The sequence below is a fragment of the Microtus oregoni genome, unplaced genomic scaffold (assembly GCF_018167655.1).
Source record: "Microtus oregoni isolate MIOR12 unplaced genomic scaffold, Mior012 000062F_ref0000492, whole genome shotgun sequence".
NCBI classification, from domain to species: Eukaryota; Metazoa; Chordata; class Mammalia; order Rodentia; family Cricetidae; genus Microtus; species Microtus oregoni.
The window spans coordinates 10,493,611-10,517,611 of record NW_024543872.1 but is presented as its reverse complement, the minus strand read 5'-3'; the positions used below and the strand labels follow the sequence as shown (position 1 = coordinate 10,517,611).

The following is a 24,001-nucleotide window of genomic DNA, read 5'->3' as shown; positions in this document are numbered from 1 at the left end:
AGGAGTGGAGAGGAGGAGGAAGGGAAGTAAGATTGCCCTGTACAATGAAGCTTCAGAAGTGGGCTTTTTCTAAGATGTAGAGACTCTCCCGAGTTTCAGTAACTTCCTTAGTTTCCCTTTCTCTCTGTGTTTTTAAGATTTAAAATATGCTTGTGGGAGCGTACGGTTTAGTGGGGAAAACAGCAGTAAATACAGTCATACAGCTAATATGTAAATTTAAAATGTGGCAAATTAAAAAAAAGTCTGAGGGCACATTCACAGCAGAGGATATATAAAGGCCTCATGGTAAGGAAGAAGGACTGGGGAGGACCAAGTGGCTAGCGCGAAGGATGCTTTGAGAACTACATGGAAGAGAATGAGCAGAAGTGGGATATCAAATTGTTGTGTGTGCGTTTGGGATTTCTTTTTGGACAAACTAAATAGTTTGTTTAAATGTATGTAGTGTGAGAGTGGAAGATAATTCAAGTGTAATATTGTGCACAGTTTAGGCTGCAGCAGTTACAGAGGTATAATGATTCTGTGGAGAGAGGGAGGGAGGAAGGGAAGAAGATCAGAAGAGTAGAATGGAAGGATTTGATGAAAAGTTAGTTTTTAGCAAAGTTCAAACAATAGTAATAAAAAACTAGAGAGGATGACAAGATGGCTTTGTGGGTAAAGGTGCATGCCTCCAAGTCTGACAACTTGAGTTTGATCTCTGGGATCCACATGGTAGAAGAGACTCTCTAGATGTGAACTGTGGTATGCATGCATAGTTGTAGACACAAAAACACAATAAATAAATATAAACAGTTAAGGGAGAGAATACAGATGCGGGCCTTAAAATGGACTGTAAAAGTAGTAGGGTTAGCCTTTTGTGAATAATCTCTAAGGGTAAATGTGCTTATTTTATATCTAGACTAATAATGCTGGAATTTACTAGTCTGTGGGTTTCTGTATTTTGTTCCTGCATAAATGTTATAGTGGATGAATAAGTCATTAATCTTTTAGCCTTAGTAGTTGATATGCAGACTGTTGAATACACAGTTTTGATTGTAAATTTATAATTTGTCTTATTAAAGAGAAGATGAGAAAAGAAATTCAAGATAAAAAAAAAGTACTCTAAGAGCTCACTCCAGTGCTCTGATGTGGGTCTCTGTTTCTATCTTCATCCATCGCCGGACGAAGGTTCTATGAGCAAGGAAGTCAGGACTGCGAGGGGTTGGTCCACCCACTGAGACAGTGTGTCTGATCTAATGGGAGCTCACCAAATCCAGCTGGACTGGGACTGAACGAGCGTGTGATCAAACCGGACTCTTTGAATGTGGCTGACTATGGGGGCTGACTGAGAAGCCAATGATAATGGCACTGGGACTTGTTTCTACTGCATGTACTGGCTTTGTGGGACCCTAGTCTGTTTGGAGGCACACCTTCCTAGGCCTGGGATGGAGGGGGGAGGGCCTTGGACGCCCACAGGGCAGGGTACTCTGCCCTCTCTTAAGACTGGAGGGGGAGGAGGAGGGAGAGTGGGGGAGCGGAAGGGGAATGGGAGGAGGGGAGGAAGTGGAAATTTTTTAATGGAAAAATAAATTTTAAAAAAAAGTACTCTAGGTTGACTTCTTTCTGTACATTTTTAAAAACTTAGATATGGGCATCAGTATCTCCCTTGAAGAAGAACGAGAATGAAAAACAATATATAAAGGCATGTAAGTCTTCTGAAAGGGGAAATATGTGGACAGTTACAGTAATGTACGGGTCAGGTGAAAACTATGGGAGGTGTGGGGAGATGGCTCAGTGCGTGAGAGCACTTAAGCATGTGAGGATCTGAGTGTCTGTCTCTTGGACCCCTGCTGAAAGAAAGGAAAGGGAAAAGGGAAGGGAAGGAAATGGAAAAGGAAAGGGAAGGGGAAAGAGAAGGGAAACAAAGAAGGAAAGGGAAGGGGAAAGGAAAGAGAATAAAAAAGAAAGGAAAGGAAAAGAAGCCAACTGGCCCGACTGCTAGTATCTGTGACTCCTAGCACTGGGGGAAGAGAGATTGTGGCTCCTAAGAACTCACTGACTAGATTAGGAAAAATAGTGAGCTTCTGGTTCAGTAAGAGATCTGCCTCAAGGCAATAAAGTAGGAAGTGCCTGACATCCTACTCTGGCCTCCCCTGTGCACACAGCCCTACACTCATTTGCATAGACCAGACACATAAACGACATAGAGCATGAACACAGGCATGCGCGCGTACGTACACACACACACACACACACACACACACATACACACACACACTGGTCTTGTTGGAAATACGATGGTTTACATTATTTATCGGAGGGTTAAACTTAGTTAAGGTCTACAAAACTGTTTGAAGTCATTTAAAAATATTGTGTTTCCTCACCTAACACTGCTTGGCAAAGAACAAGTGTTATCCAAGACTAAAAGTATGAGGTCGGGAAATGCATAGTAGTTGGACTACTATGAATCCATACTCTTATTCATATTTCTAATACTCCCTCAATCATAAGAAAGGAGTTTTGGTGCCCATAGGCAGATGCTAATAGTTGAGATTCTATTCCTTTATATCACTGTTGTGAGGTTTTATTTGTCAAATAGTCCAAATTGACTAATATTTTTTAACTGCCAATGGACATTTGGGCTGTTGCCATTTTACCATTATAAAAATTGCTGGGATGAACGTTCTTCACTCTTCTTGTTTCTCATGTGCAGAGACATATTGCTAGTTCACTGCAGAAGTTGCACCATTTACTGAGCATGCTTAGACCAAGTTTTCAGAAGATTCCCTTAGAGCTTTTTCTTTGGCCACAAAACAGCAGTTTGCATAAGTTCAAATGTAATAAATTGTATTTTTCTAAAAGTCCCATAGGTTTACACAGATTTTTTAAAGATACTTGAAAATTTGTATGAAGCCATAAGTCATTTTTTTGGAGATTGTAAGATTTCCATAAATAAATTTTGTAATCATAAAATTAAACATTTAAAATAAATACAAAATAAAAAGAATAAGAAAATGTTACCATTTCATTATAAAAAGAACTTTAGTTTTAAAATATTCATTTTTACCAAGTTTCTTCTCTACAGAGATACCAATAAGGCAAGTGAATATATCCTATAGCAAAATCAAACTTTACTTACTTCTGAATTGTAAATTTTAATATTAGTGGATTTATTTCCATTTTTATTTATATCATTTTCAACTTAAATTTAGGGAACCCAACACTTGTGTCATTATTAGAAAAGTTGACAACTTCATTTCTCATGAAGAAGTTTACAGTCTCTTCCAAGAAGAATTTTTCTTTACACTATTTTTCATGTATCTTCTTTCTTAAAATTTATTTGGTATAAAATTAATAAGAATACTATGGGATCATGTTACAATTATGAAAGAATGTTACACTTATGGAAAACGTTACAATTGCCACAAAGTGTTAATGGTTTGTTTGTGACGGTTCACTGCTGGATAACAGCATTGTTCATCTAAGCTATTAGTTTGAACTCACTGGGAGTTTTTATTTTATTCGTTTCTGCCCTGCGTTAGTTTTCTGTTGCTGTGAAAAAATACTATGATGAGAGCTACTTTTGAGGAGAAAGGGTTTATCTTGGTGTATGGTGACAGAGTCCCCCATAGCTAGAGAGGTGTGGTAACCGGTAGGGACAATGTGGCAGCAGGAATAGGAAGCTGGCAGATCTCATTGTATTCAACACAAAGGGAGCAGAAAGAAAGAACAAGAAATAGGATCAGGCTATACCCTCAAAGCCCTCCACAGGGCCATACTTCCACCTGCCTAAGGTTTATAACCTTCCCCAGTGCGGACCAAGTATAATACACAAGCCTGAGGGAGACATTTCTACTCAAGCCAGAACATACCCACATCAGAAAGTTTCCTAAGAAAGATAAAAATCATCTTATAACAAAGTTAACTTTGAATCCGCACCAATTTTTTAAAATAATGTGAAAGACCTCGTAGTTTAGAAGTTATTAGTAACATGACTTCTGCAGTACTCAACGATTAATATACCTGGATTAGAGACTCCACTGTTCTTAGGGATTGGAATTTCTTTTAATTCCTTACAGAAAGAACATTAGGCAGGGTTACTTTTGATAACCATCTCATAAATCTGCTGCTGCTAATGTAAAAGAATCATTTTTTTACTGCTTTCTCTAAAAGTCACAGTTCGTAGTGCTTGCTGTATATACAGAGGCATTGTTTCAACTTGTGTCCCTTTCTGGTTAAATTATTGTCCAGACCTTTCATAGCTGTTTATTAAAGTTTTCATTAGCCAATAATTTCACTTATTGTTTGTTTTAAAAAGAATGTCGGAATGGTGAATTTTGAAATTGCAGAGCTAAAATGCTCAAGATCATATGAAATAGGGTTTTAAATGTTACAAAATAAAATAACTAATACTAAAAATAATAAAGTTAGAAATAGCATTCAATACTTAATCCAGGTAGACACCATAGTTTGAGCAGGCATTGAGTATTGGTCCCTCTCCAAATCACAGTTAAGACAACACAAACAAAAATAAAATCAGTAAGGTGTCTTTAAAGTCATAGATTAGAGAAAGAGGAAAATAGAAGCAACTGTCAACAAAAATTTTAAGAGAGGAAACAGCCTAAATACTATTAACTATCATATTAAACCTGAGAAAATCCAGTTTTATGTGAAAATTGCTAAGAACCTGTTAAATCTGTACTAGTGATTTTTCAGGGTACTCAGTATAATAATTTCATTACTCTGGGAAATGGAGAGATGGCTAAGTGATCAAGAGGACTGGCTAATCTTCCAGAGGACCCAAGTTCAAATCCCAGCACCCACACAGCAGCTAACAGTCATCTGTAGCACCAGTTCTTGGGGATCTAATGCCCCCTCCTGGCCTCTGTGGGCATTTCATACAAGTGCTACACATACATGCGGGCACAATATCCATTGACATAAAATAAAAATACATTCAAAACTTATGGTGTTACTCTGGACGTGAAAGCAAAAAAAGAGCCCATGATGGCCTAAAAGCTACTTAAATGTAGTGTTTGATGGCAAGCCCTCCTTTACTCTTTGCCATTGTGCTAATACCCTTCTTTCTCCTGGGTCTCTAGTCCTGGTTTCCTAACTATTTCCACTGTGCACTCCTTTTTCTCTGAGACGTTTTTGCATGATCTTAAGTAATAAATAGATAAACAAATCAAACATTTGCTGATAATAAATTATAATTTTTCTAAAACAATTATATTTCTAAGACAGTTTTATGTAAAATAAATGACATGCCACTTACTAAAGACCAAAGCAGTTTTATTCACTAATGAGATATATATGTTTATTTTTACATAAGGAACTAAAAATTGTGCTGGAGAAATGGCTTAGTAGTTAAAAACAAAGTGCAGAGAACTGGGTTCAATTCCCAGCACCCATATGGCGCCTTATAACCGTCTGCAACTCCAGTTCCAGGTGATCCAACTCCCTCTTCTAACTTCCACAGATACCACATATTGCACATATGTACATGCAGGCAAAACACACATATAAAACAAATAAATCTTTAAGAAAAGATTAAATAGAGAATGAAATCCTGGTTGAATGTTTGATACTACAAGATGCAGAGCATCTTTGGTGGTTTTCAAAATTCATCAATATTTTGATTTTTTTTTTTTTTTTTAGTTGTCAGTGCTGAGAAAGCTGCTCCACACAAATATGTAGTACAAAATGGCAAAAGCACATTTAGGGCCATTTCAGAAATTAATAGAAATTCTAACCCAATCCCAATCCAAATTTATTTAATTATATTTTAAAAAATAAAATTGAAGGAGCTCAAAAGAGAAGTCAGTAGTTCAAAGCGTTTGCTGCCCTCCCCAAAGACTCAAATTTGCTTCTCAGTACCCACAGCAAGTGGCTCACAAGTGGTTCACAAATGTCTATAACTGGAGATCAGGCACTATCTTCTGACCTCAGTCAGTACACACACACACACACACACACACACACACACACACACACACACCGGAGGGTGGGGAGGGATAAAATAAAAATAGGTCTTAAAAAATTTCAAGCCAACCGCTTAAACAGCCATTTTCAAAACAATTTTTCTAATGCTACTACCCAAAGCTAACACTAATTTGAGACTTAAATGCTGAAGACTAACAGAAAATGCTATCTTCATTTTTCATAATTAAACAATTATATTCTCTAAGATCAGAAAGGTTTGTATATTCAGTCCAACTGCATGATTCATAGCATGTGGTGAGCTGTAGTCTGAAACGTTTCAGGCATCACTGTTAGCATTTTGTGGTGTGCAGGCACATGTAGTGCAAAGTGTGCATATTGTGTGTTTAGAGCCAAAGCTACAGAGATGTCATGAGATGCAACATGAATGAGCACTGCCAGAAACATTTGAGACACGTCATGTGTTTAATTTCAAATTAATTTTTGGTCTTTGAATGTACAGAAACCTTTTACTGTTGCCAGAATTTCTGTGGTTCCCACATTAAGTTAGATGCGCCCAGATGGAGTTGCTAGCTTCAGTTTAAGAATTTGGAGTGTCAACCAATTTCAAGTTTTCTGTTAGCTTGGATCTGCATTCACTACTGCCTAAAGCCTATTAGATGTGATTTTTCATCTATAGGTTCAGCCTCCCAGCACTTCAAAGGAGTCTTGAAAAAGCTCTCTACAGAGAAAGCCTTCCAAGCATGTGTTCCACCCAGTGTGGCTCCCTTCTTTGAAAAACAGTCAGATCTACAATTTGAGTCTGCTTTGATCACTTTCCAGTGTCTTCAAACAGTTACTTTTCTATTTTGTCCACAGTTTATAATTCTTATCTGTGAACAGATTAGTATAGTACAAGAGGATCTATTATTGTTGGAACCAGAGCTCAACTAACTTTAAATATGAAAGCGTGTAAACTTTTCCAACAAAAATTTTGAAAGTAAAATGTTAAAATAACTTTAAAAATAGGAAGAACATTATATAAATTGAAATAATGAAATAGCTGAAATTATGAAAAAAAATCATAATTTATAGGTAATAAAAAGGATGAGCATGTAAATGCTGCCCAGAAATGATTTTTGAAAGCCTTCTCTATGGGTCTCTCCGAAGTTGAGCAGAATGTAATTATGCATTCCGTTAGTGACAAGCTGTCTCAAATAACATCACCAGGAAGGTCTCTGCCTGTAAATTCAGATCTTCATCCATTGTGTTATGGAAATATTTTTCCATCAACTTGAAAATTTGCATTTCTCTCATATAGCTGACCTTTATTATTTCTTAAAGAATAAAATGGCAATCTAACCTCTCATTTGCTTTTTTCTTCTCACTTATTTTAGTTGTTCGTGTAATTGCCCTTAAATGAGGTGAGAACAAATGGACTAGCGCCATCTCTGGACAGCATTGTACTACTCCGTTCCCTCAGAAGCTGCCCTCTGGAGCACTTGATTTGACTATATCTGCTTTGAGGATTCATTATGAACAAGGAAGTCTCCCAGGTAGGGAAGATTTTAAGAACTTTGTCACTATAAAAGTATGGAGGGAAAACAAATTACTGTTTGAGCATTATTTTTTATGGAAGTTGTTCTTGGCCTGGGAAGCTTCTTGGTTATTGTAAAGTAAGTTCTAATATTCATTCCTAAGTGGAAGTGTTGACAAGCAGTGTGTTTAGAATAAACAGTGAGTTTATAAGATCAAAGTAAGACTATTAATTGGGCAAACAAGTCTAAAGATCTTCTATAACAGGCAGTACAGTTACCAGCAGCACATTGTTCCTAAGACTTGATGATAACTGTTCTTGCAGCAGCGAAAATAATGTCTCTGTGAGATTATGGGGATTAATTTGCTTCATAATAATACTAGTTCACTATATGTTTGTGTTTGGAAACATCACGACTTAAATGTACACAGTAAATATATAAATGCCATAACATTTAGTATAAAAACTAAGTAAAGGCTCTGAATGAGCTATGTTTTCAGTGAAGATATAAGGAGTCCAGCAAGTATGTGAGAAGATGCTCAGAATTATAAGCAATTAAGGTAGTATAAATCAAAGCCATAATGAGGTGCCATTTTATACCCACTTGGATGGGCTTTTACAGAGGAAAATGCATTTGACAAGAATATAGAATTGGAATCCTCGTATATTTTCACCTTAAATTTAGCATTTTCCCAGAAAGTTAGAGTTACTGTATGACATAGCACTTCCATTCCCAGGTTTATACTCAAGATAATTAAAGCAAATATACAGAAGCTATGCATAAGCATTCATAAAAATGTTGTTAAAAATACCCAGCAGAGGAAATGACTTAAATGTTCACCAACTGACACATTGATAAACAGAACAGAGTATCTCCAAACAGTGGGACATCATTCAGCCATGAAAGGGCAGTGAATATTCTAAAGTCCCCATCCTTTGTTGTCACATGAGAAATCTGTCAGTGGCTGTAAAGAATGTAAGGTGTGTGTCTGAGGACTCTAGTTTTGGAAACATTTCTATATACAAGTTAGCTGGTGTAGGAGTGCTCCATCATGATTGTTCTTCATGCAGAGGATCAGTTTGGGGATCTTTGGCTCTTGTGTTTCTTTCTGTGCTCCCTGTCTGCTGGGCACTCTAAGGCACGTTCCTAGAGCTGTTTGTTAGCTAACTGGTGCTGGCTTTTAAAGTTATCAGTTCTACGCTCAATCTGAGAGACAAATAACAAATTTTTTTTGTAGAAAAATTGAATTTAAGAGTATGTATGGTCCTGTGTCCTGTGCCATCACCAACTTAGTTTAGTCGGGCACAGTTGACCAGAAATAGATGTAGTTTCTGGTTATGGAAATGACTCTTTAGAAATTGCATGAGACTAGGTATAAATTAGCAACCCTTAAAAACTTTTCACTTGGACAGGTTGTCTTCTAAAAATAATATGCAAATTGGCTTTGTTAGCTGCCCCTAGTTATATTCCCTAACAACCAAATATAAAGTCAGTCCACATACAGTAGTGCTGAAGTTTGTTTCCATTGGATGCTTTGTATTGCGCTGTGTGTTATGTTTTATAAATACAAAACAGTTACTACAGGAATAATACCATCAACAAATTATTGGAGATTCTCCTCTGGCTCTTTGAATACCAGTTCTTAGTTTTATAGGGCACCTATTTGTCTGCTACCTTCTTCCTTGAGAATAATTCAGCAAATATTTAACTTGGGAATCTTGTCTTAGGCCTATTTTAATAAATACATCTAAATATATTTATTTGTTCTTGTGTTAAAATGAAGTGGCATCTTTATTTCTGTGATACTGGGTTTACTGATGCTTCTTTGAATCTCCATGATAAATAAATAAATAAATAAATAAATAAATAAATAAGATTATTGTTTTATTAGTTATGATAACATCTTCTTAGCTGATAATCTCCATCTAAGTACTAGCCAGGCTTAGCTCTGCTTAGCTTCCGATAGCAAATGAGCTGGGGCATGTTGAGGCTGGGGTGGCTATCCACATAACAGGGATTCCTGTTGCGAGATTCAGCTACAGAAGCATGTTAACAAGGGCATTGCTCTTCTCTCGGCTTGTGTGAGCCCTCACCTGGCTTTGCCTCCTGTTGTCCTCTGACTTCATGCTTGTTCTTCCAACCCTGGTCCCAGCCACAGTTCATTACTGTTTCTCAAAAGAAAAGGAAAGGTTATGTTCTGCCTTCAGTTTGTTGTCATGCTTCCCCCACCTCCCAAGAGCTCACCTTTCCCACCTGCCACACTAGCTTCCCCTTCACACCCACAAGGTTGTACAATATTTTTAAAATTTATCACTTACATGCCTCAAAATGAAAAGAAACTATCAAAATAATGATTTTACAAATTGTATTCACAGCTGGGTGTCCAGGGCCTGAAAGAGAGGTTATTATATGCACAGAGCTCAATGAACATTAGATGCCCACTTAAACTGGGCTGCTTCCCACACTAAGGTCAATTTTAAAAATTTAAATTTTTTAAGTTACCTCTGCTAGTAACATAATCATGTAGCCCAGAATTTTATTTAGAGTTTTATTGAAGATGAAACTAAAATTAATATCTATAGTACATTTTTGAATAAGCAGATTGTGTATATTGCATTATTGTTTCTATATAGATTATATGTTGTCTTAGTTAGTTTTTATTTATTTGAAGGGACACCATGACCACAGCAACTCTTATAAAAAACAAGCAAACAAAACATTTAATTGCGATGACTCTCTTACGGTTTCAGAGGTTCAGTTCATTATCAACATGACAGGGAGCATGGCGGCATGCAAGCAGACATGGTGCTGGAGGAATAGCTAGAGTCCTTCATCTTACTGTAAACAGGAAGTTGACTGAGACACTGGGCAGTATCCTGAGCATAGGAAACCTCAAAACCTGCCCCCACAGTGACACACTTCCTCTTACATGAATCTGGAATCTTTGAGATATTTGGTTCCAAGCTAGGATCATCATTATATCTAAGACTGAAGAAGGAGACAGTTGAAATCTCTTAAGAAAAAATTGGCAGGACATGGGTAGCAATTACAAATGACAGATAAGCAAGAAAAAATAATTAAAAGCAATTGCAAGATTGCAGTCCTAGCCTGGTGTGGTGGGATACACCTGTATTCCCAGCATTCTGGAGGGAGGAAGTAGGAGGGTTGGGACTTTGAGGCCAACCTGGGTTTTATCGCTAATCTCAGGCCAGCCTGGAGATTGCATCATAACAAAATCCTATCTAAAGAACTAAAGAATACTTTGAGTGTTGGAAAATTTCAAAACTATACTTCTACTATGGAGAAATTAGAAATATTTCCTTTTGTCTGCATGATTAAAATTTTAGGGATTGTTTATCTAGTGAGAAGAGGGCAATAGTCTGATCTTAAGAAGAAAGCAAGAAAGTGAGTTTTAGAAAGAACTAGGGGAGGATTAAGTTTGGGTGAGAGGTTGCCATAGTTTTCACTAGGTTTTAAGTGTTCCGAGCTTGACTGTTGATGCACAGTTCTGTGGTGTTTAATAACTTAGACGTAAGGAAGAGCTCCAAGTCTTCCCATCTCATGAGTTTGCTCGCCCTTTTTGAAGGTAAATGGAGTAAAACATAATGGTAGTGTTTGGCACTATTGGAATCCAAAAGGAAGTGATGACTCCAAGTGATGACTTCTACGTTCCCTTAGGATTCTGCAGAGCAGTGATTGATGAGACAGATCAGAAACTGGCACGTGTAAAAACCTGGCTGACATGCTGAGGGATGACTCTGTATTCTCTGGCATCCATACCAAGATCCTAACGTAGACTAAACACTTGATCTTGGTCGCTGGGTGGTGTAAACACAAGGTTAGGCATGCATGGAAAGTACAATTCAAAATCCACATTGAGCTTATCACTTAACTTTAATCATATGCATATTGTTCATTTTTCTATGAATATAAAATCTCCAGCTTCATGAGAAAAGTTGTTTTAAGCCTTTTTGCAAAGTAATGTCTAAATAATCATTCTAAATCTGAACAATAATAATAAATATTTTTCAGAGTCCTGTTTTTTACATTTACACATGGAAGTGATTTTTCTCTTGGTAAAACATATTTCGACTTAATTATCCTGGAAAATTTTTCAGCCTGATTGATTATAACATTTTCATAGGGATTGTTAATTTTATTCACTGATTTAGAAAAGTAAGTAGAACAATGAGTGGTTGGAGTCCCTGTAATGTTAGATGCTGGTGCTTGTGGTGGCTGTCATCACCTAGTCACTGTTTAGGTCTGTGCTGTGGTTCTTTTGTTTAGAAGTAACAGGGGGCTTCCCCTGCCCATATTTGGTTAGAGAGCTCATGAGAAGTTTATTTTTTATTTTACCCTTATTGTTTAGGTGTGAAGTTTGTCAACATGAGTGGCCTTGGGGACAGTTCATCCGACCCTGCGAACCCAGACTCACATAAGAGAAAAGGATCGCCATGTGACACACTGGCATCAAGGTAGGAGTGCACTTCTGTTTCTGGCAGAGCTTTTGTGCCCTTCCCACAACACTTTGGAGCTTTGCTCCATCTACTCCACTTTGAGTGGTCACCTGCCTTCTGCTTACTTGAAGCATTCTGTGCCTCCCCACTTCCAGTCTTTGCATGGGCTTCTCCTTCCATTCAACTTGCATCCTCTTTATTTTCACAACTAACCTATAGGTATATTGTACATACTGTGTTGATCATTACTTCCTTAAAGGGAGGCTGCTCTTCCTCCTACAACTACTAGATCAATCCCTCCACACTTTATTGCTTGATTGGTTGGTTTTGTCGTTACACACACACACACACACACACACACACACACACACACCTCTACCACCAAGACAGGGTTTCTCTGTGTAGTCCTGGTTGTCCTGGAACTTGCTCTGTAGACCAGGCTGGCCTTTAACACAGAGGTCCACCTGCCTCTGCTTCTCAAATGCTGGGATTAAAGGTGTGGATCATCACTATGCGGCTCCCCTTTTTATATATCTGTTTTGTACATATTTATGGCTTTGATTATAACTACAGGCTGTTGCTAGAGTGTATACTCATTGCATGAATTCTTAGTATCTTAACTAGGCTTATCATGTAGCATATATGGTAAGAGATGTTATCTGCTCATTTGCCATTGTATCCCTAGTCACGGTGCAATATGTACCTTTTAACTAGTAAGGACAATAAATCCTGTCAAATGAATAAATAAGTCTATTGAACACCTTTAATGTTATCTTAGTAGCTAAGAAGTACATTGTTACAATATTTATTTTTAAAATTACTATTTGTGGCATTAACTACTTGCTGTGTTTTTTTTTAAATATGACTACATTGAGAAATTAATGCTAAGGGAATCCTAACAAGTGCCAGGTGAAGAAGAAACCTCCACTCAGGGTAAAAGAATTTTCTCAGCTGACAAGAGAAATGTATAGATTTTATTCCGTTCGGCTTCTAGGAGCTAGATTAAGTTGTTTTCAGTTTCTACACTACTGATATTTTGAACCAGAAAATCTTCTGCTGTGGAGGCTTTCATGTGTGTTGTAGGTGTTTAGCACTGTTGCTGCTTGTATACCTAAATGCCAGTCGTGTCTTAGTTGTAATAAAGATTGTCTGTAAACATTCCCAGATGTTCCCCCAGGGACAAGGAACGCAGAATCACCCCAACTGATGACACTGATCTCCAGAGCAAGGCCACAGCAGCTCTTCGGCTGTTGACTGCCTGCTTTTCCTGGGGTGGGGGAGAGAACGGGAGGAATGGAAAGAGAGGGGGGAGGAGAAACTGCTGTTAAGATGTAAAATAAATGAATAAATTTAATTAATAATAAAAAGTGCTAGGGCTAGAGGCTGGAAAAAGAAAAGTGACCGACCATTCCTCACAGAACAGTTGTCTTAATTACTCAAGCACACATGTCCAGATGCGAGGATAAAAGTTTATGCCAAGATATGAACCAGATGTGTTTTGTCAAAGTTAGTGCATTGTTTGTTTCTGCATATAAATTCAGTTTTTCTTAAAGGAAAACTTAAGAATAAATAAAATTATTGTCTTTTATGTTTGCTTTCTCATTTGAGGAAATTTTGAATATGTAAGAACAGAGATTTAAAAAGCTCCGTATAACAACCATATAAAATTGATACTATGTTCCTATATTAATATTTTGTTATATTTGTATTTTTTTCGTAATTTCTTTGTTGTTGTTGTTTTGTTCAGGGTTTCATTCTGTAGTCCATACTAGCCTTGAACTTGGATCAGTCCTCCTACATCAACTTCGGGGAGCTGGGATTCTAGGCATGCACCACATGCCCATATTGTGTTTTCCAATTGATAGTTATTAATGTTTATGAATTTTAATGGGTGTGGGCATTAGTAACATTTCTGCCTATTGTGCTGAACAATCCCCATTTTTGTAATCGTTTATTTGTAAATTACCTTTGTGTATGTGTGTCTGTACATGATAACATCATTACAAATACCAAAATTTTTATTTATTCTTTTTCTCCTCTTTAAATGTTTTGAGATAATTATCTTGATGTTTGCTTGAAAGATATTTGAAAGCACTTACTCCTTCAGGCTTATATGTATGGGCTTCAGTTTTAATAAAGCATTATCTTTGATATGGAAAATCAGAAATTTATTAGTTTGAAATTGCTTATGTATTAATGCCACCTTGCAATGCTTCCTTTGGTCTTATTATTATATGCTGTCTTCCCAAACAGACTGTGAGCTCATTAATCATAAAGAGCATCTGTTAGGCCTCACATGGTATTTCCAGCCATGCAGTCGAGCCAAACATGACTATCTAAAGAGCCCTAGACAGAGCGACTTCTCTGTTACAGGTTCCCGTGCTCAGGTAGCTTGTATCTCTCCAACCCCTCATTTGTTCTAAGAAAATGATAAAAATGCTGGTTTTAAATGGTGGCTATCTATGCTTTATCTTTCCTTAGCATTTCCAGCTTAACTCAACAGTGTGTATTAAATGCTAACTGTTTATCAAGCGCCATCTGTGTGCTGTTGTAAGGATATAAATGAAGTGAGAGACAGGTCCTCTATCTTCAAGGAACTTGCAGATCTGACCATGCCACTAATTCTTCTTAAATCCTTTTGGGTTTCCTGTTTTCTAAAAAAATAAGTCATTCTAATTAAAGTCATTCTAGATGGCATTTATTGAGCTAATGGTACATGCCAAGAACTTAGCAATTCATTTTCATGACTTATGTTTTTAATCCTCACAAACCCTAGGAGGTCATTTATGTCATTATCCAAGTAGTCAGACAAGGAGATTGAAGCAGAAAGGTTAAATTGCTGTCCCTTGTCTGAGGTTGGATAGCTAGTCAGTGACCAGACAGGTGACATTGCTGATCTGGCCTACACTTCCTCCTATCCATATACCTCTGTGGTTTGGCCATACTCTTCTATTGTGTATAGGTTTTGAATTTCATATTTCCACCCTCCTTTATACAGTTGGTAAAGCCAAGTTAGCTTTCTAGAAAATAAGATTTCCCTACCTCTAACTTGTGCTGTTATTTCTCTGGGTGAAATACCATTTCTGTGTATTTCTATAGTTTTGTGGTTTTGTCACCAAGTATAACAAAGGCCTGTTTCCTTTTTACTTCCTTTCAAGTGGGAGCTATGTATAATTTACTCCAGCGTGCTTTGAAATATCACATAATTATCTGTCATATGATAAATTTAGGAATGTTTATTGAGTTTGCTAGTACATTAACTAAGGAAAGATACAGCAGTCAGTCCTTCCATATCCATAGTATCAAAAGTATTCTGGAAAAAAAATGACACCTGAACCAAACATGTGTTGATGTTTTTGCATGGTGTTATTGCCTAAATAAGGATGACAACTAATTATGCAGCATTTGCATTGCATTAGGTATTATAAATAATACAGAGATGATTTTAAGCATGACGAAACATTTCCATAGGGTATGCAACTAATATGCCATTTTATAAAGGGTTTGCAAGTGCCCAGATTCGGTATCCACAGGGATCCTGAAACTGGCACCATATGAGATTGTGAGGCCAACTGTAATCATGAAAATTTAGCTCAGGATAGCATTTACTAGTGTGTCTACCACATGCAAGGTAATAAAGGGATTTAGCAAATGAAGAAGTTGCTGCAAAGTAGTAAGTAAAGCCTTTTCCCTTTAAGATAGAGTTTCTGTGTCCTCTATTCCTTTAGTTTTGACTCTGAGCATGTCTGCTGTCTTTTTTTTTTCTATGTAGTTACTGACTGCTTCATTTAAAAGTGATTTTTATTTCCCTGCTCTGAAATTTGTCATTTTATTGACATCTGATATTCCTCACTATATATATATATATATAACTTCTTATTCCATCTTTCTGTATTGGGACACTTTTCTTTTACTATGTAATGGCTTCAGGCATTTCAGTATTACTCAAAACTTAATGGCAAAAACATGTTTGGTAACTGGCCATGGAAGTACATACCTATAATCCCAGCAACCTCAAGGTAGATGGAGGTTGATCACCAGTTAAAGAATAGCCTGGACTGTATAGTAAGACTTTGTCTCAAAACAAACCAACAAATGAAAAGTATCAGGAGAGAGGGGTCTTCACCAAGGGAATCTAAATTGCTCACTCCCTATTGAAATTTAAACCTGTTAAGTTTAAACAGTTCCTGCTCAATACTGAATCTACTAAATGTGTCTGTTATCTGTGAGGTTCCCTAAGGTAAAATCACATGTCCTCAAATACTATCGTGTTACAGATAAATCCTTGTGAATATGAAAATATGTTCCTCATTTTATTCGTGCTTTGCTTCAGTGCCTCAGAGTGAAGTTTGCCGAGATGCCTTGCTGTGTTCTGTTTAAGTTATTAAGATAGATTTTTTACTAAGCAAGATGGAAGTAATTCCTCAGTAATGAAAGATTTAACAGATAAAGACAGAATGTGTGTTTGCTAGAGTTTTACATTTGATTATGTTTGGGGATATGTACCATTTGTAGTACTTTGTTTTATAGCAAATGTAGTAAGTTAGCTGACTGTGTTCTTCTAGCGCACTGTGTTGAATAAGTGCTTAAATCTTCCCAATCCTTAAGAAAAGTAAAGGGTATTTAACTGTTGTTTATTGTAAGGTTTTTAGCAACTGACTTCTCTCTCTTCTCACCTCTTTTTTCCTAGCACTTTTATGTGCAGCCAAATGATTTTAACTGCTGTTTGTAAAACAAAGCTTGTCATGACCGGGCTTTCCTCTTTTATTTGGAAAATGGAAAGTTTTAGAGTAATATTTTACCATCTTTGAATGCATTATAGAAAGCAAGTTTCTGTGTCTTGGCGAAATAAATTGGGGTAAAGAATGAAAAGAAAAATGGACAGTAATTCTTCCATATATTCAGCAGACTAAAGTGTTGTCTGTCTGACATTACCCTCTGTTCTTTCTGTTTGCTGTAAGGTGGTCATGTCTGGTTTTGTTCAGAGCTGACAAGAACTATGTGTAGCTTTTGTTTTCTGTTATATCTAAAAGAAGCTATACAACATTGTTCTCTAGTATTTACTTTTTAGATTGTACTTTGGATCAGTTCTTTTTTCATAAAGAGCAACTAATGTTCCTATTGAGAGTAAGAATGAAGACCTTATCAGGTTCCTCATTACAATTCATTCATCTGAATAACTTGAAAATTCACATTCTATTTCAAACATACAAGTATAAGGAGTAGACTTGCTGTCTGTCTGGTTCCTTTAATATCTGGTAGCCATTTGTTATTTGAAAGGTTTATACATCACTGACAAAACCTATCTGTCATAAATCATTCTCTTTATTATATTTTAGCCAGAGTTATTTTGTATACTTGAGCATTTTGCAGTGTCTGAGTTTTAGATGTGATTTAAATTTGATTTTTAAATCTGGTTTTATATTTTAAGTAAAAACAAGATTTCCTTCAAATGTGTGAACATTAATATCTTTGGTCAGAGAAGGAAATAACATGTTATAAATGCGTGCTAACCAGATTGTTTTTTTGTGTGTGCAACAGTACTGAGAAGAGGCGCAGGGAGCAAGAAAATAAGTATTTAGAAGAACTAGCTGAATTACTGTCTGCCAACATCAGTGACATTGACAGCTTGAGTGTAAAACCAGATAAATGCAAGATTTTGAAGAAAACAGTAGATCAGATACAGCTAATGAAGAGAATGGAGCAAGGTAAAAATAAAAGGCCGTGTTCTTAGTTGTTATGGTATTGTGACGTATCATCCGACTCTTCCGTTATTAAGAGCCCTCATTGCTTCATAATTTTATTAGAGAAATGTTTTTGTTTAGATAATTTTTATTTTATTGAGCCAAGCAGCCTCTCTTGGTATTATAAAATGGCTCACTAAATTAACTTGAGTACTAGTGAAGTAATTAGCCCGGAAGGTTCTGGAGTCCAGTATTATAGGGCATTGAAGCTGGAGACACAAGTTATGGGGTGGGACCTGAGGCCCTGGCGTAGAGCTAATGTACAGTAATTCCTTGATGAAAATCTCTCTGACTTGTCTAACGAAGCTTGCCTCTCTGCCTGAGCTTGCAATGGGAGAAATAGTCCTCTGAGGTGGAAAAACCCATTATATTTTTTGAGGTTCATATTTATAGCACCCATACTTACTGGGAACCCTACACCACTAATCCCCTGGGTTGCCTACCAGAAACAAAGGTAAAGCCCTTTGGGAGAATTCTTCTACTCAAGGAGTGCTCTAGGCTTTTCAGTGAGTGTGCTGAGGAAATCATCTGTGATGAGTAGGAGCACAAATCCAAGCCTTCACATTAACAGCAATGTGAGGAGTCTACAGACAACTGCTATTTAAAACAGCACAAGTCACATGACTTAAAGATTAGAAACTGCAGAGCTGTCCAGAGACAGCTGATTTAGCAAAGAGGAGAAAGTGGGCTCGAATCCTGCAGACACCAGCCCTCTCTTACATCTGAGGCCAGAGACAATGGGATTCTTCTGAGGAAACTGATGCAGTCCCAGGGAAGAGATATTCAGGGGTGACCCATGTGAAAACTCAGCTCCTCGCTATTTCTAGTTCCTCGTGGATGTCACGGGCATCTTAGAATAGCCAGCTGTTACAGAAGAAAAGCAGAAAGAAAGGAGATACTGGGGAAGCAGAGATGTGAGGGGGCAGAAACAAAACTAAGATGCCAGTCACTTGGGCAGAGGAGACATTGCACCGTTGAACAGCAGGAACTTTTGGAAGTTAAAACTAGATGCTCAGAAAAATCTTCAGCACATTACTGTGTTTCTCTCCTTTGCCACTGCAGGCAGCGCCCATCAAGTGCCAGGCTCACTCCTCCTTCCCTCGACACCCACTGTGTGTACCACTCTCACCCCTTCCAATGCTTTTCTCAAACACCTTCTCATTGACAGTGTTCCCAACAGCTTTATATAAAAAATTTAAGTACACCTTTCTTGGTTTCTTTTTCCCACAATACGTTTTACATATGCCGTATAAGTTAATTTTAAGTAATCCCTTAGAAAATAAAATAGACAAGTAAAACAAAATAAGAGAAAAAGACAAAAAAATTCTAGGGTTAGTTTAAGACTAGATAGAAGACATTAAATGCCAAGAGGGATAAAATATTAAAAATAACAAATTAAAAACCCTTTCTTGAAAATAGAAGGATTTGGTTTGGGATGGAAAACACTCCTATAACTGGACATGGTGGATGGAGCACAGCTGTAACCCTAGCACTTGGGATGTTGAGGCAGGAGGAGAACCCCAAGTCTAAGTCGGCCTGTGCTGTATAGGAGGACCCTGTCTCAACAAGAGAGGTGGGGGAGCTAGGGGAAGAAGAATGGAGGTTGTGGCGGGACACACACACTCATACAGGCCCAGCACAGTTAGTACAGAGTGCTCACACCTGTGCACAATTAGGTGCCATGTTAAAACGCCAAGGAGAAAAACCAGAGAGAGGTCTCAAGTACAATGGATTGCTTTCAGAATGAGTTCCGAGTAACATTGAAAACAAGACTTCTAGACCTGTAACTCTGTGTTCATGAAGAATTATGGATGGAAAACAGGGATCTTCTTTTATCCCTTTTTCAGACACTGCCATCAGAGCCTCAGTAGTAATCTAAGAAACAGAGATGTAGGCTCTTAACCCAGGGAAACTGGAATCTGAACACAGAAGGACAGGGAAAGGAGACACAGACAATACTGTTGTGTAGACACCTAGCAAAACGTGAGAAGCAGTTGCAATTGGAGCACGTGGAGAGGGTTCTAGAAGAAATGCTGCTGGGGTCTGATATCTGGCCAAGTAGAGAAGGATATTCATTATTGGGTTTGGGTTTGGTTGTGTGGCTATTGTTAGATTTTGAGGAGGGGGTGTTTTGTTCTGTTTTGGGACAGGGTCTCACTATGTAGCTCTGCCTGGCCTGGAACTCTATGTAGAACAAGCTGACTTCAAACTCACAGAGATCTATCTACCTGCCACTCTCTCCCCAGTGCTAGGACCAAAAGTGTGTGCCATCATACCTGGCCAGAGAAATTTCTAAGCTCAGGGGTAGTGTTTAGGAATGACTTAAATGGCATAGAAAATTTGAAAACTTTAAACTATACACAAAATATAATATATAAAAATATACAGTAAAATAGATACTATGCAAAATATAAAATACACCTGGATTTACCAATAAAATATATTTATAACCATCATTATGGAGATATTAAATGTTGATTAATATAAAAATGTAAAGACATATCCCGAGAGGTTTGTAGGAGGCATAAATGTAATGACTTGAACAAAATGCAGTGTCTTGAACAGAATAATACAGGTAGTCACGGATTCAGACTCCCCCTGTGGATTTTGCTGCCATTCCTAGGCTATTTTCATCACATGTAATAAATATGGCCAACTTGTCTGCATCCCACTGGCCAGATTAGGGTGGAGGAAGACAGACAGGAATGCCTCTTTCCTCTACAGACAGGACCCAGAACTGCCTCTCACTTGTGTTCCCATTCCCTAGGCCATTACCTGACACATAATTATTCCCATCTTCAGTTTTCCCTAAAATTTTAAGTGCTTTTCTTTCACATATAGTAGTATACATGAACTTAATGAGTCTTTAAATTATTATAATTTGCTTAAAAATAAAAAAAAATCTTCCTTATATCAATGGTCTAAATCTGTCTTCTTAACTGCTCTGATTATAATGAGCTCTCTTTGGATGTATAGTTTTTAAAGTTTTATTGTTGCAGAGAAATCAACAACTGACGATGATGTGCAGAAGTCCGACATCTCATCCAGCAGTCAAGGGGTGATAGAAAAGGAGTCGCTAGGCCCTCTTCTTTTGGAGGTAAGTGTCCTCCTTGACCCCCTAATGCAAATCTCTGTCCTTACCAATTTTTAAGTTTTCTTTATCTTCATTTCATGTCATATATCCAATTAATAAAATATGAAACAAAGTGTTTCTTTAAACTTTTAAAATAGGATTTTATTATAAAGACTGCTTGCTTTATGGTGTTTTTTTTTTTTCAAAATAAAAGTGAGTAACGGACATAAAAATTTTTCATATAGGCATTCTAAGGAATCTGATGCAAACCAAAGCCTACACAACGGCTTTGCCTTCTGTTTCTGGAGTGATTAGAATTATCTGGAAAAAGAAAACTGAATTATTAAGATAGCAAGTACAGTGTATGTATATTGTAGAATCCTACCTTTATGTGAAAAACAACCCTATTCATTGGATTCGATACTGTCCAAAATATTTTCTGAATAAAAAAGTTTAAATTGATTTTATACACACACTGTAAATGAGAATTAAATCACTACCAAACTTTATAAAGTGAAGAACTTGAATTACTGTGCAAGTGAAATACTGTAGTGTTTCACCTCTGTCAGCTCTCTCTAGCTTCTGCTGCTGGATGTTGAATATAGACGCTTTGTTTCCAAGCTCATCACCTTAAATAAACATTTTCCCTCATATGTGAATGTTTAAAAGCTTTTGTCTCTTGAAAACAAATTGTCTATGTATTTATCAAAATATATGCAAACTAAATGTTTTCCTTGTCCTTTCTCGAGCCCTCCTTTCTGGAAGCGGTGGGTCTCCCTGACAGACTTGCACACATTTGCACTCGTGGTTTAATTACAACAGAGTGCACGTTTTATATCAAACATAGAGTGTTGCCATCTTAAAGACCTTAGGGCTGGAGAGATGGCTCAGTGGTTAAGAGCATTGCCTGCTCTTCCAAAGGTCCTGAGTTCAATTCCCAGCAACCACATGGTGGCTCACAACCATCTGTAAAGAGGTCTGGCGCCCTCTTCTGGCCTTCAGGCATACAGACAGAATATTGTATACATAATAAATAAATAAATACTTTAAAAAAAAAAAAAAAAAGACCTTATTCAAAGAATCTTTACACCCACTGCAGGATTCTTATTTTGTCTTTAACCTTTGTAAATTCTTCCATTGTTTTTCCTGTATGGGTACTGTAAAAAATATTGGGAATTATGTATTTTATTCTGAAACCCTTGTCAAGTGACCTTAAGTGACTATCTCGTTTAAAGCCAGGGGTCTGCAAGAAGTCTTGCCCAATATGGGCCCTGCTGTGAGACCAAGGTGGCTCTCCTTAGAAAGTGACATCCTGGGCAGATGGGAAGGCTCTCAGGTTGATGGTGGTGAACTTAATGGACAAGCGTCTGTTTGTTATCAGCCCTGTATAACGCCATAAGGTCAGCTGTCAGGAGACTCCTCCCCAGGAACACATGTGAGGGAAACTTGTAGAAAAATAATGATAGCAAATTGTCTTCATCAGGCACAGTTTAGAAAATACAGATGTTTGTATATTCATATTCATAACGCCAGTCCCAAAAGCATTCCCTGAATTACTGTCATTTTTTAAGGTTGGGATTGTGGCACATCTCCATCAGCTGAAGGATATTTAGGCTGTTTCCATTTCTTTTTTACTATTGTGACTACAGCAGCAATGAGCAGGCTGAGCAAATATCTGTAGAATAAGATGTTGAGTCCTTTGGGCATATGCCACGGAGTATAGCTGGGTCATATGTTAGATCTATTTTTAGTTTTTTGAGAATTTTCCACACTGATTTCCATAGTGGCTACCCCACTTTACTTCCCTTCCCCAACCAGCATTTGTTGACCATTGTTTTTTTACTCTTAGTCATTCTGATTGGGGTAAGGTGAAACCTCAAAGTTGTTTCATTTGCATTTCCATCATTTTATTTCTTCTTTTGAGAACTCATTTGAATCTATAGCCTATTTTTTAATTGGGTTGTTTGGTTTGTATATTCTGTAACAAATTAATTGCATCGTTTTCAAATAGCTAAGAAGATTCCAAATAAACAAGATGAAACTGTCAACTTCTGTAATCTAGATCTTCCCTAGAAATTTGGAACTGTCTGGACTTCGTGAAGGACCATCATGTTATATGTTTATTAGAGTTTATTTCTTCCATATGTTTTCAATTGCAATCTAAAGGTTCTAACAATTTCTCTGCCTCTGGAAATATTCTGTGTCCCTAGGGGTACATATATCTCCTCTTGGAGCAGCTCTCTGTACATAGGAGGCCCTGGGAACCTGGCTCCTGTCCATTCCACTAACTTCTTTGCCACCCGTAGGCCTCGCTGTACTTCTTATTCCTCTGCTCCACAGGACTTTTGCCTTGCCATGTGCCATGTGCTCCTCTCTTCCTCCAGTGACTTCCCCTGAGCGCTCTTCCCCTTCTTCGCTATGCTAGCTCTCCCAGAGTTGGGGAGGCTTTGAAAGGTGCTTCTCGTCACCCCCACCACTCCCCAGTGAGGCATCCTGTGTGTGCTCAGTGTTCCATGTATATGTGACACCACATCGATCTCTAGTACTTTATTATGTGTGTCATTCTTCCACAGGTTCCTCACAAGCAAAGGCCCAGTATTCACCAACATAGTGCAGAGATTTTTTTCAAGACTGAATAAGTCACTTACTTCACATTTGCTACTATAAAAAATAATTTCTAGAATTGTAGGGACTGTTCAGTAGTAAAGAGCATATAACTGCTTTTGCGAGAGACCCAGGTTTGACTCCTAGCACCCATGTCAGACAAGTAGTTCACAACAACCCATAACTTCAGCTATCCAGGGTATCTAACATCTCTGGCCTCCAACGGTATCTGCATTCATGTGCACAAACTCATACATACACACACATATACATTATAAAAATAAATATTTAGATGAAATTGTTTCTGAAAAAGAAGGTTGATATTTTTCATTCATACCTGCTGGAATCTTTAGTATAAAACCCATTTGAAAAATCATGACCTCCCTCCACAAAGAAGCAGTCTTCCTTTTTAACGTGATATATATTTATTTCTAATATTTTTTGTGAGGGGGGGTTCAAGACAGGGTTTCTCTGTAACTTTGGAGCCTATCCTGGAACTAGCTCTTGTAGACCCAGCTGGCCTCGAACTCACAGAGATCCGCCTGTCGCTGCCTCCCGAGTGCTGGGATTAAAGGCGTGCGCCACCACTTTCCAGCTCTAATATCTTTTTAATAGAAAAATGTGTTTCCTTTTATCTTTTAACCTCCCAATGTTTTTAATCAGTGTCTTCATGTCTTAATCCTTTTC

General features: G+C 37.5%; 1 protein-coding gene across 8 annotated transcripts in view; it reads left to right on the top strand.

Moving 5' to 3' along the window:
- LOC121439592 (nuclear receptor coactivator 1) overlaps window positions 1–24,001 on the top strand; it is a 222,209-nt gene that overhangs the window by 115,234 nt on the left and 82,974 nt on the right. For 6 of the 8 annotated variants that reach the window (XM_041640118.1, XM_041640122.1, XM_041640121.1 and 3 more), the window contains 4 exons: window positions 7,296–7,454; window positions 11,806–11,911; window positions 17,435–17,601; window positions 20,637–20,734. In XM_041640118.1, coding sequence (XP_041496052.1) covers window positions 11,823–11,911; window positions 17,435–17,601; window positions 20,637–20,734 — 354 coding nt within the window. In that variant the 5' untranslated portion in view covers window positions 7,296–7,454; window positions 11,806–11,822. Of the gene's footprint in view, window positions 1–7,295; window positions 7,455–11,805; window positions 11,912–17,434; window positions 17,602–20,622; window positions 20,735–24,001 lie in introns of those variants that run through there. The other 2 variants (XM_041640125.1, XM_041640127.1) reach the window with 2 other exon arrangements.